This window comes from Strix uralensis, chromosome 3, assembly GCF_047716275.1.
Source record: "Strix uralensis isolate ZFMK-TIS-50842 chromosome 3, bStrUra1, whole genome shotgun sequence".
Lineage (NCBI taxonomy): Eukaryota > Metazoa > Chordata > Aves > Strigiformes > Strigidae > Strix > Strix uralensis.
The window spans coordinates 102,672,244-102,684,766 of NC_133974.1; the positions used below are offsets into that span (position 1 = coordinate 102,672,244).

At 36.1% G+C, this 12,523-nt stretch overlaps 1 protein-coding gene across 3 annotated transcripts in view; it reads left to right on the forward strand.

Moving 5' to 3' along the window:
* SYT14 (synaptotagmin 14) overlaps window positions 1-10,772 on the forward strand; it is a 91,969-nt gene extending 81,197 nt beyond the window's left edge. For all 3 annotated transcript variants that reach the window (XM_074863633.1, XM_074863632.1, XM_074863631.1), the window contains one exon: window positions 1,130-10,772. In XM_074863633.1, the coding sequence (XP_074719734.1) occupies window positions 1,130-1,443 (314 nt within the window). In that variant the 3' untranslated portion in view covers window positions 1,444-10,772. The remainder of the gene's footprint in view (window positions 1-1,129) is intronic.
* The last annotated feature ends 1,751 nt before the right edge of the window (window positions 10,773-12,523 follow it).

Sequence of the window (12,523 nt, forward strand, 5' to 3'; positions counted from 1 at the left end):
TGAGTTCTTGTAGAAACTAATTGGATGTTGTCTTTTTCATGCAAAAGAAAACTTGCCAGCAGTAAAGCTATCCACGGCTGCCTACCATATTGGTTTATAAAAGTATATGTTTATTATTTGTGGCACTCTCTCATGCAAAAGTTGCATTTATCTCTGATTATGGATGTTGGGATTTCAGCATACCTGCAAAGTGAAAATATTCGATGTGTTTCTTTTTACATAAACTCCAATCTTTTAATAATATTATTCATTAACATGAATATAACTGGAATAAAGAATGAAACACTAGATTGTTTTATACAGTTTTATATTTCTTAAAATCAGTTACCTTAATGCGCATCCTTCTGCGGGAGCATCGTTTGGTGCTTCTGGTCAAATGAAAACAGAGTTTCAAGAATAAGGGTTTACACCCAAATACTAACAACCAGTGTGTGCTAACCACATTTACTTGCACCAGCTTCTTAAATGTACTTCCCAAGAGCACTGTACAAACTATGTTTTAAGCAACCATCTTGAATTATGAAAAAACTTATTTCTCTTTAAAGGTGTATTAAATGTATTCTTTCATGAATCTAGGAATTAAGAGGGGTTTTGGATTGTGTAAACTTCTACCTTTGAATGCATATTGCTATATTTTGGTCTTAAAAGTAAATAAAATTGAAAAGCCTAAAGTGAGAACCACATCCATGCAGAGATTATTCATAAGCATTTCATTCTGGCTGTTTTGATATCATCACTGCATATCTTTTTTTTTTTCTCTTCATTAGTTGCCTTCATTCCACTTTGTTTATTCTTATTCTCTGAAAAGTCAGTGGTATGCTTTACAGTGTTGTGGCTAGTTGAAGCTTGCTAAGTGTTAATGCAATTAAAGTTTGTTTTGAACAAATAAGGGGGGACAACGGGAAGAGGATTATGAGGTATACCTTTAACCCATTTACATAGTACTGAAGCTAGTTAATTTGTAGTGTGTTTGTGATATTTTGCTTACTTGTCATCTTTCCATGTGTCCAAACTAAACTCTGTTCAGTCAGCCTGGTATACACCATATCCTTGTGCCTTCTAAATATCTCATTCTCTAAAACTTTTGTTCTAAGATATCTGACATTCCAAAATATGATTTATTTTGTAGATACATATGTTAAGTTAACACTGCTGAACTCGATGGGGCAAGAAATGTCCAAATGCAAAACTTCAATCCGCCGAGGACAGCCAAATCCAGTATACAAAGAAACCTTCGTTTTCCAAGTGGCACTGTTTCAGCTTTCAGATGTGACGCTCATACTGTCTGTATATAATAAGCGCAGCATGAAACGAAAAGAGATGATAGGGTGGATTTCCTTAGGTCTCAACAGCTCAGGAGAAGATGAACTCAATCACTGGACTGAAATGAAAGAATCTAAAGGACAGCAAGTATGTAGATGGCATACTTTACTAGAATCATAATGGACGATATAAAGTGCAGTTGTGGTTTTAAGGGAGTTTGGTCTCTCAAGATGATGATCATCCCCCGTCACAAGCAACAGATTTGTTGTGGAAGTAAAAAACAAAAATTGAGGTCAACATTCCATCGTAAAGAATGCACAAATGCAAAATGGTGGGATTTAATATATAATCTTCGCTTAGTGTCAGACACTTCCTTGGTGTCAGAGAAGCCTTGCTGTACACAGATACGTTAGCAGTTCCTTCCCCATCCACCTGATGCTGTATTTGTTCGGTTTTGTTTTGTGGTTTTCAATTCAAACATTTTATGTAAGGTTCTCCAAATTAATGTAAACTCCTCCTTGTGTATTTTTTGTATTGCTCTAATACTGTAGCTTCTGACCTGCCTGCATTCAGATTAAAGGTCAATAATTTGCACTTTGAGAAAAAGTTAATGATCTGTAGAACGAAAGAAAAAAAAAAAAAACACTGGTGGAGAACACTTAGTGATATAGCAAATATTAATATACTGTTGTTTTACACTGAGTTTCTTTTCAGGAGTTTAGTGCAAGTAAGTTTTCATTTTTTGATATGCGGTTGGTTTGAAAAATATTAGCATTTGGGCATCAGGTGAACTTTGACATCAAACTAATGTTTCTTCAATCTGTGACAGGAGCAAGCTCTATATATGGCATAAATTGGGGTTTTCCCTCTTGCCTGTACTTCTGCCTAATCCAAAGAGACCAGATCATTAGTTTGGTCCCTTCCAAATCTCCTTAGACAGGTTGTACTGTAAAACTATGTAACTTTCTGTTGAAAGCACTTCCTGTATTCATGTATTCCAATGTAGGAAGCTCATAGAGCACGACTTTACTAAAATATATTTTCATTAAACAATCAATACGGATTTCTTTAAAATGTCAGCAGTTGGAAGTTAGGTTGAAAGACTGTAAAGGAAGCGGCAACAGTTGAACTGCTCTGAACGAATGTGAAATACTATGGCTTTTGTTGAAGTAGATATCCGTTTCAGTCTCTTTGGAGCTGTTTTAGGGACTACCATATGCTGTTTGTTGGAAGTAGGGAGCAGACCAGGAGTTTTTACCTTTCTTCTTGGAGAAGAGAACATCAGTAAGGTATTTTTCTAGTGATTTGCCAGCAATTGAGTGAATGTTCACACCCGAAATAGAAGTTTGCTTTACTTATGTTCAAGTTGGGAAATACAGCTTTCTAACAGCACGATTGAGAAGCCGCAGTATCACCAAAAAATTTGCCATCAGATAAACACTTATGGCTTCCACCAAAATTAGGCAAATATCAGTGCTTCTGAGATTCCTATTTGTCCCAAATACTTTAACTGGAATCACACTAATTTACTTATTGCTGAATCTAATACATATTACTGAAATTGTGGATTATTGAGTAAACATATTTTTAAAAAGCTTCCCAATTAAAATATTCTTTTTGCCTGTAAATATAAGTTTCATTTACTTTTATTTGTTGCTGTATGGAAAGCAAGTGATTTTTTTTCTTATAAATGATGGTGGCGTCTTACTAATATGGGTCCTCACTGACTGGTGGGTAGAAGAATGAAGTTTTGGATTTTGTTGAGAGAATTAATGGTGGCCTAGAGCATTCTCCTTAGGACATATGTTTTTCTCTTGAATTTCTTTATAATACCTTTGAACCTTCCTGGCTTTAGCATATACAGACAGTCAAGTACAGTGAGATTGGAGACAGTGAGTATGCTATGAAAAAGATATTTCGTATGGTTCTCAAATTCTCACACTACTTAACAATTTCATTAAGTCCTTTTTAAAGGATGTTGTAATTCCATTTCTTGGTTTATTTGGCGCCTTTTGAGGGGTTTATTTGCAGAGCTAGACTTTCAGTTTTTGTTGATTTAAAGATTTAAAACATTATTACAGGCTTTTTTTTTTTCCTGGTATTGTGCTGCTGCTTCATTTACAGAAGCTTTATTTACTAAATACCAATAATGCAGAAACTTTCTTTAAACAGGAATGGTCTTGCAGTAATACAATACAAGTTGTCTCTCTCAGTCCTTTTTGTTGCTCAGTTTGTGAAATGTAATGTTGAGTGTAGAATTTAATAAAAAAATGAACATTAATTTTATATGCATAAGGAAAATTCTCAGATTTTCCCAATTCTTTCAGCTTTCCATATAATAGAAACACTGACTCAGAAGCTGTTCAAAAGCAATTTTTCAGTGGATGTGGAGGTGTTTTCACTCATTCTGTTTGTGGATATTCGGATGCTCTTTTCTAAAGCTGAAAGTTGTCTCTTGATAGTTGTCTCTTTGTACAGGTTTTGCTTTGTAAAATAATGCACAGTATTTAACAGTAAGAACTGAGCAAAATAATTCCAGTGGAGACTATACTTAACATCACCACTAAACAAATGAAGAAGTCATGTTTGGAAGGTGCAGCAAATAACCTCTTATGGAACCAAACTAAACTAGGTTGCATTGCTTTGGTTTTACATCTAACCATTCAGATTTCTAAGGCACTGAAATCTTAATTTAAACACAGCAGAGATTTATAGTAGTCTGTGTTGGGCACATTTGGGAAGAGGAAGCTCTTTCTAGATCATGTTCCCAAGGTATCTGGGTCCGGTCTGTGCTTCACAGAAAGAGGTTTGGCTTGGATTTATACTGTACAAAGGCTGGGAACTGAATGTATAAAGAAGGCAAATGAATGTTAAATTTTGAGGCAGTATAATATGGGTTTGCCATGCAAAACCAGTCACACCAGTAATTGGATTTGCCCTGGGATTTTTATGAGTTAGTTATAGCATCAATAGCTTTCATGTTATTTTTTTCTCCCTAGATCCCATTCTTATGATTTGTAATTCTGTTTTCTTATTGCTTTATGCAAACCTATACTTGTGTATTTGAAATCTGCCTTTAGATACTGGGTTCTTTTAAATCCTGCATAAGGACTTATACATACAGTATGTTTTTGGCCATTCAGTTAGGTCTTAGGCATGGAGAAGAATTTCTAAAGAACAAAGTATCAGAAAAAAATCAGAGGCATTTGTGTTTTCCTCAGAGCTGTCTGTGCTTTTTTTTTTTCCATAGCTTTTTGTTGTTCACCTTTGTTCAAAAGTACAGTAAGTGCTTGGAAGAGTTTATCAAACTAATTACTTTGCTATGTGCCAATATACCATGTAGAGATACAATTCTTGAATTGAATCTGTTTCCTGTCAGTGTAGCCTTAAATAATTATAGAACAGTGACGTTCTTACAGATTCTATTCTTGAAAATATTGCATCCTTTCTGCATATGATCTATTTGATATAATGTTTAGAACATTTCACATAGGTCTTCTTAAGGTATTATAAATATGAAAAATTGGTTAGTTCCTTTCTGTGGTAAGGGCAAGATTGTCAAGGGCAGTACAGGCAAGCACAGAATCGTTGCGCAGAAGGATGAGAGGTTGTACAGCGTCTGCAGGACATCACTGTCTCCCACATACATGGAGGCAAGGAGACAGCAGAGCCGTGCTTCTGTTCCCCGTTCAGCCAGGTGGCACAGGGAAGGAGGATAGTACTGGTAAGATTCAAAGCTTGGTCCCCAAGGTGCTGCCTCATGCTCAGGGCTTAAGACATCCACATTGTAACCACTCTGTGAGGTCTGACTGCAGAGACAGAAGTTAGGCAAGGTGTAAGTGCTGCTACTGGAGAAATATGACATAATTTCTAAATCCAATTAAAGTCCTCTAACTTCATTAATAATTAGATTTTGAAATACAGTGAGCCCTTGGAATGACTGTGTGTGTTCTTACTGGAGCTGAATATTGTTTATCAGTTAAGAGAATACTTGAGCTGAAAACAGATTTTATGGCACTCACGGTAGGAAATACTTTCATCTGTAAATTTTTGCAACCATTCCTGATGGCAGATGCACTGCCAGCATCGGTATCTTCCCATTTTTCACACCTTTGGAGCAACTTTTTTTGTTGTCTAAAATTTGTGTTTGTGTTACTGGTTTGTTCTCTTTTCTCCCTAACGACTTGCTCCTGCAAACTCCCCAGCACCCTGAGAAGCTGTCTGTGGCAGTCCCTGGACCTCAGAAGTCAAGGGCACTCTGCACCTCTTACAATAAGGTATTGGTGCAAAATTCCTGCAACCTGTCCAACTCCCTAAGATTTCTGAAATGTTTTAATATAGTGAAGCAGAAGAAAATATTTTTCTTTGAGGGAGATACTTTAATGTAGGAATTTAATACAGATTGCTCTTACACATGCAAGTTCTAACAAAAAGTCTTCAGTAAAATCAGAGAATGAGGTTTGAGGGGAAACATTTTGGCCTGAGCTGTTCCACCTTGAAACTAACAGCAGAATGCCCTTTCATTTAATTGGGAGTTGTACTGAGCCGTTCACTTATTCGTCACACTTTTCTGGAGGAAAAAAAGCTGTCCGGTTTAAAGCAGTCTTTAAAATTATGGCTTGTCACCTGTAAGGCAGAGTGACTTCCTCCTGAAGCTGAATTCTCAGTAACAGCTAAACATCCATTTAATTCTCACACTGATGTGCATGCTTGCCTGCCCTTAATGTTAATGAGAGGAGCCCTGACCCTGAAGGTGTGAAGTGCAATAGGATCAGTGGGTTAGAGCAGTGGTGCAGCATGGCACCTGCAACACAATCAAATGGGATTTCGATTATGAATGGAGGTAAAAAAAAAAATATCCGGATGCTGTCACAAACTTGTTATTTAATCATTATCTCTTTTTTTTTTTCTTCTTTTCCTCAGCTTCTGAAATATTTTCAAAACTTAATATTACAAATGTTGAAGCAATCCCCAAACATCTTGATCCTTTTAACTGGAACATTCAGCAAAGTTTATTGTTAGAACGAGCCATCAAGAATGTTCTGTATTTTTGGTCTATTTAACTCAACTGCCAGATTTTGTAGTGCATCACAGCTGGATTTCAGACTACTTTGTTCTGATGGTAGTTTTTGAGGGGAAAGTCACAGGAGCATTTGCTTGTCAGTGAATCAATGCCTGATGAAGAGTTGTCATCTGGGAGTGAGAGCATTAAAATTAGAGATGGCTTCATACAGTGGCAGCAACAGTGACTCAAATTCCACTCTTGAAGCCGTGTGGCCCTTGGAGGGCCCTACTCAGAGAAAGCGTGACGTGAATTGTGGGAGTTTATACATTCAAAGCAGCACCGGCCTGTGTGGGCATTCCATGGCTTCTAACCTAGTGTATTTTACAGATGGAAGCAGGGTAGTGCTGTTTATTTGCCTAGAATGAGTACCAACTGGCCTACAGTGACATGGATTAGTTTAGCCTTAAGAACTTATCACTGCCCCTGCTTAAGTTCAAGCAGGGTTTCTTCCTTTCTGCAGACTATGCAGAAATCTTGTGCACCCAATGTATCTGCTTGTATTATGCCTACCTGCATATGGCACAGTTATATTAATGCTAGCAAGCTTAGCTCATACGTAACATGGTGTGACTGAATAAATGGGTCTGATACATGCTGGATCAGGTTTTGCCGTGCAGGCTTATGCTGCTGTAATACAGAAATAAGATCCTTACGCAGAGAAATGTGCCAGGAGTCAGGAAACTGGGTAGTATTGCTCCTGTAGGGATGAAGAGCAGGATACAGCTATGCCCAGAAAATGGGCAAGGCTCGCCTAATAGCAAGAATAATTCATTCACTTCCTTGGAAGCATCTACTGGTGGAGCTGGCATAAAGCCTCCAAAAGCTGCCTGTCTCCAAGGACCCTGCTCAGGAGAGTAGAAGCAGTAATAGTATACCGCTGAAGGAATACCTCATGGACATTCAGGGATGTAATTAATGTCATCCTTGTTTTCTCATATATCTGAGGACAAGAGTCTTGCCCATTGTATCAAGTTAATTTTTTTTGTTGTGGACATTTCCCCTGTGGACATTCACTGTATGCCGAGGGTCTAAAGTGGATTGCTTTATAACTTTTGGTTCATCTCCAAAGCATGAGTTTGAATGAGTTCACAGAATTAACTGGAAGCATTATCATAGCTTTGAGATGTAATCTCTAGGTCATAGTGCAAGCAAGGAGCAGGGCTTTGAACAAGCTTTGATAGTAAATTTTTCAAATGGCTTATTATGACGTTTTAAGAAATTTCTAAGCAGTTGAATGTATTAGGGAATATTTACAAAAAGGAGATAGAACAATGATCTTTTTTTACTATACAGCTAGTTTGCTGTCCTTTCCAGTAAACCACAAGGTTCATTAGTGCTCAGTACTGTTTCATTTACAATAACTGTTTTTAATGTGATTTTCATGAAAAAGTGTAATTAGAGAAACCTTTTATTCAATTTTTCCCTTTCTTTGCTTTTTTTAAGGAGATGTTTCTCCTTATATAGTATATATACTTTCTTACAGAGCTTTCTTACCTATTTTTATATAAGATGATTTAACAATGTAAAATTAAATGCTCTATGAGCAAGCTATATCACTGTTACACAATCTAAAGTGCTAATATAACGACTAAGGGCCTGAACCTACTGCCTTTTACTCAGGTCCTGGTTTAACCACATGTCTTTCATGCTGTGTAGTACCTCTCCCTGTGAGCAGTTCCCTCTCTTTCTCCGGGAGGACTCAGAGAAAGGCACTATTAACATGAATAACAGTGGTAAAACTGAGCCTCCTCTCCATTCTTAGCAGGACATCTGTCATCAGTAAAGGCTGCTGGCTCTGTCCCAGAAGTATAGTTACAGATTATAGTTCCCTTGATCTTCAGTAATTTTGAATTTGCTTTCTAGTGACTATAAGCTAATAACTGATCGTAGTGAATAGAAATATTGAATTGTGCTGTTATCAGCAAGATTTTAAAAATGTGTTTCACATTTTAATTCATTCTTGGGATACAAGGAATTGGTTTTGTGAAGCATTATATTGCATAGAGATAGCACACATTCACGGCATTTTTAAAAAGTATGAAATATACAGTATGTAGCATTTTCTTGCATACTTTTATACTGCCTGTATGCCACCGATGCACTCGGTGCCTTCTTTCTTTTGTATAAAACTAATACGTAGGAAAACTAAAGTTATGGTGTATAAGCAATGTCACTGCAACTGAAGAGATGTCTTAACCTGATTATTCCTAGTACAGGAGGTTTCAAACGGCAGTTCAGTTTAACACAATGCATTTCTTTGAATTTGAAGCTTTCCCCTTTCCTTCCTTGCCCCCCTTTCCAAGAAACCTCCTCATATGACTGTTTATTCTTAATTGATTCCTGTGTCTGATGTAAGTCACATGGTGTTAACCAAAGAACCAAGTCTGTTTCTAATTCTTTGGACAAATGATGTTTGGACTTGCTGTTACTTAAAGACAGAAATGATATAACGGATCTTTTTGAACAAATATAAAATAGGCTTCTGTAAATGTGACTCATAGCTGAGAATTCAAGATACCTCTTTTTTTGACTGGTTGTGCATTATTGTATCAGTAGCAAAGTGTTTGAGTTGTATTTCTTTGTGCATCTTGATCAAAATCCCATCACAAGCAAAAATATAAGTCGGCCAGTGCTGTCAAAGTAGCTTGTTTTACTCATTTTATACCTAAATCTGAAGTGTGCAACTTTGAGAACAGATTCAGTTTTTCTGTGTTTGAAGTCCTGATATTATATAATAACTGTCTAGTGTATGCTGGTCTTACAGAAACAGACTCATGCTGCATTGTATGTACATTTCCTACCAGTATCCCTTTGTTGTGTAGTTTATGTAATATAACACAGTTTTCAACTACTGTTTCAACTTGAAATTCCTTAAATTTCAGTGCATGTATAGCCTTAAACATTTAAGACACCAAGCACAGTTTTAATGGGAATAGGTTATATTTGCAAGTCCTGTTTGGCACAGAAGTCAAAAGAACTATTTTTATATATCAAAGGCTGTAGAAAATGGTCTATTGCAGTCACGTTATCAACCATGCTCCTAATGATATGCAATTTAAAAAAAGCATTTTTGCTAAAGTTTTTAGAGGTGAAATATCAGTGCTCATTTCCTTTCTTGAATTTGCTTATTTTGTTTTCATACTTTAATTTCTGTACAGAACCTTGGAGCCCCTAATTAATGTCCATGACTGAATTCACCCCTATTTTCAGAATTCCTTGATTTGCTTTTCTTCTCTGCTACATTCTTAAGTTGAATAAGCAGTAATTAAAATTCTCTAAAAAATATTTTTTTTTTACATTTTGTCAGTAACATAATTAGAGCAAATGACTGTTTGCAACTGTTTATGCAGATTATTAAAGTCTTAGGACTTTGTTTGAAACTGTCATAATCCAGATGAAGGCATATGCTTCATGGCATTTCAGTCCACAGCAGGTGAAAACGGGAGTCCTGGTGATGAATGTGCAGATCCTGCATATTGGGTGTCAGATTGTAAATCCCCAGAGGGATTTGTAATTAAGTGTCACATTGTATCTACAGTATCTCCAGTTGTGTGTCGCCAGATACTTGTTGTTTTGTTTTGTTTTCTTTATTATTACCTAGCAAAAAACTACTTTTATCATTTTGTGCTACTGTATATTAATCTTGAGGGTTTCCAGTACGCAAGGTTGGTTTAATGTTGTCAGTTCTCTTTTTGTAAAAAAAGCTGGACTTTCAGCACATGCATGCAATTACTATTCTGATTTTGGGGAGAGGCAGAATGCCACCAGCTGGTTTAAGTTATACTTACCTGTACAGCACAGGTAACTTTAATGCCATGTTAGTTTGATTAAAACATGCTATAGTATATTTTCAAATCATGGATCTGTCACAACATTAAAATGGTCATTTTGCATATCTGAAGCTTTGCAGCTGTGGATTTGTGTTTTGTTTGTTCTCTCTATTTGTATTGATTACTCTGTGAAATGTATTGTCAGTTTGAGGACTGGAATGGGTATCCTTTGCTTATTTCAAAGTATTTTCTGTACGTGGAATCAGCTTTTTGCATGTGAACTTCACTGCTGGAAATTATTTGAAAAAAAGGAAAAATCACTTTTAAAACTGGTTGTTGTCACTTTCCTTTGGAATTCATTAGATTGTAAAAAAATGTAATAGGCTTCACTGTTCGGAAGATAGTAACGCTTGGTGAACCATTTGAACTGCTGTCTGCATTAAAGAGAAGAAAAACTTTTTAAATTTTGGCCAGCTAACTAATCCTAGCCCTTACACACTTTTTGGCTCCGTTTCCAAATTTCCTAAGTTTCCCCAGTTCCTTTTCTGTTCCTCACAGTCTTTGTTGATATCATGAATCTTCTACTTAGAGAGTTTTAAATTAACCAGTGTGATAACGTTCTGACAAATATGATGTGTATACTGGCAAATAAAGACACACTCAGGTGATCATTCTGATTGACTTTATACAATTTCCTTCTGGGGTCATCTGCGATTCCCTCTGCTTCTTTGTCCCACATATATTTCTCAGAGAAGATCTAATCTAACATATTTATGCTTCTCTTCCACTTTCTATGGAATAAGTAGGCTGAAATAATTGAGGTTTGATTTAAACATGAAAGAACACTTTCCGTAAGTAACAATTACAATTTTACTGTGGTCCAGCTTAGGTCTTCTATACTATCCTCTAATGATTTTTGTGGTATGTATTAGAAAAAACTTTCTGGGCTGTCATGGCAGCTCTGCTTTACAATGTGCCTGAATATATGTACGTTTTAATACATATGGGCATACATGAAAAAAAGAATTGTTACAACAATTAAAGCATTTTTTCCTATCCTAAAGGTAGGAAGACTGAATATAAAAAGCTTCTGTCGTGTCTTCCCTTTTCTGCAGATGAAAGGAGCATAGCCCAGTGACTTTTACCAGCTGAAAGTGGAGAGGGGCACATTTCTTTGCTATATGATCCTGATGATCTGGACTCATCATCTGTGCAAATCCTAGGACTTCTACAAATAAGATAACGTGTTACTTGCTGCTGTTAAGGCTGGCATTTTCAAAAGGCTATATGCTTAAAAATAACACATCATTCCATATGGAGACTGGTATATATTTAGTACTTGAGAAACTTCAAGAGGAGCACTTAACGTTGTGTCCATATTCTTTAGATGTCGCAAGACATTTGGTACCCTTGTCTATCAGAAAAAAAACCCAGCACAAAACAACCAAAACAAAACCAAATGTTTTTCTCCAGGTTATATGAGATCTGTTAAAAGGTTTTAATGTGAATTATTAGTTATTTGTTTTAAAAGTGAGGATTTATGAAGCTGTGAAAACATGGCAGAATAAGTGAAATAGATGTGTTATATGTATGGTGATAGTTCATCTTTTATGAACAGTCATTGTCTACTCAAAGATCACAGAAAAAAAGAGTTAATACACCTGTGAATCAAATTCAGCTTTCAGATTCATGTGTGGCACCTTTCAGTCACCCATGTTTCATGCATGTAGCTGAGCAGAATTACATGTAATGCTCATAGTTGTTAAATAGTTTGTTGTGCAACAGTAATTGCTTCAGACAGGTAAACCCAAGTTACATCACTTCTTTGCAGGTACAGCTTTACCTGTCAAAGGTTTTTTCTGAATAGTTGTCTTCATGTGGCAAATTCCGCATTAGATAGTATTTAAAATTGCTTTGAAGTCACTAGTTCCTTGTTTTCAAAAACTCCCGTGGGTAAGGGCTATTTAGCATTTTTCCTGCTGAAATTCATAGCATGCATTTTCTTTCTCTAGTATTTTTGTTTTTACAGTCCAGCAGTGCGGTTCTAATTTAGCGTTCAATTCATGTTAGACATTTCCTTTTAGTCATCAATTACTTCCCCAAAATTAATGAGACCATTACTAAGGCATTTTGTTACCTGCTAATCATTTTGAGTAGCTACATTTCAGCACAGAGGTTCTAAAAAACAAATTTGCTGTTGTATCAGCATTAAGAATAGTAAGGATTGAAGAAAGCAAAAATTGCAGAAATGAAATAAACTCTCATCAAGTAAGATCATGTAACAAATCAGCTGGGCTTTAGATAAATGATTTATTATTAAATTCAAAGCCCTAATAGGTTTGTGTGTTCTGAGTGTAGTTTACACTGGTTTGTTTTCCACTTAATTAGAAGCCTTACATTTCATCTTATTAATAATGAAAATCTT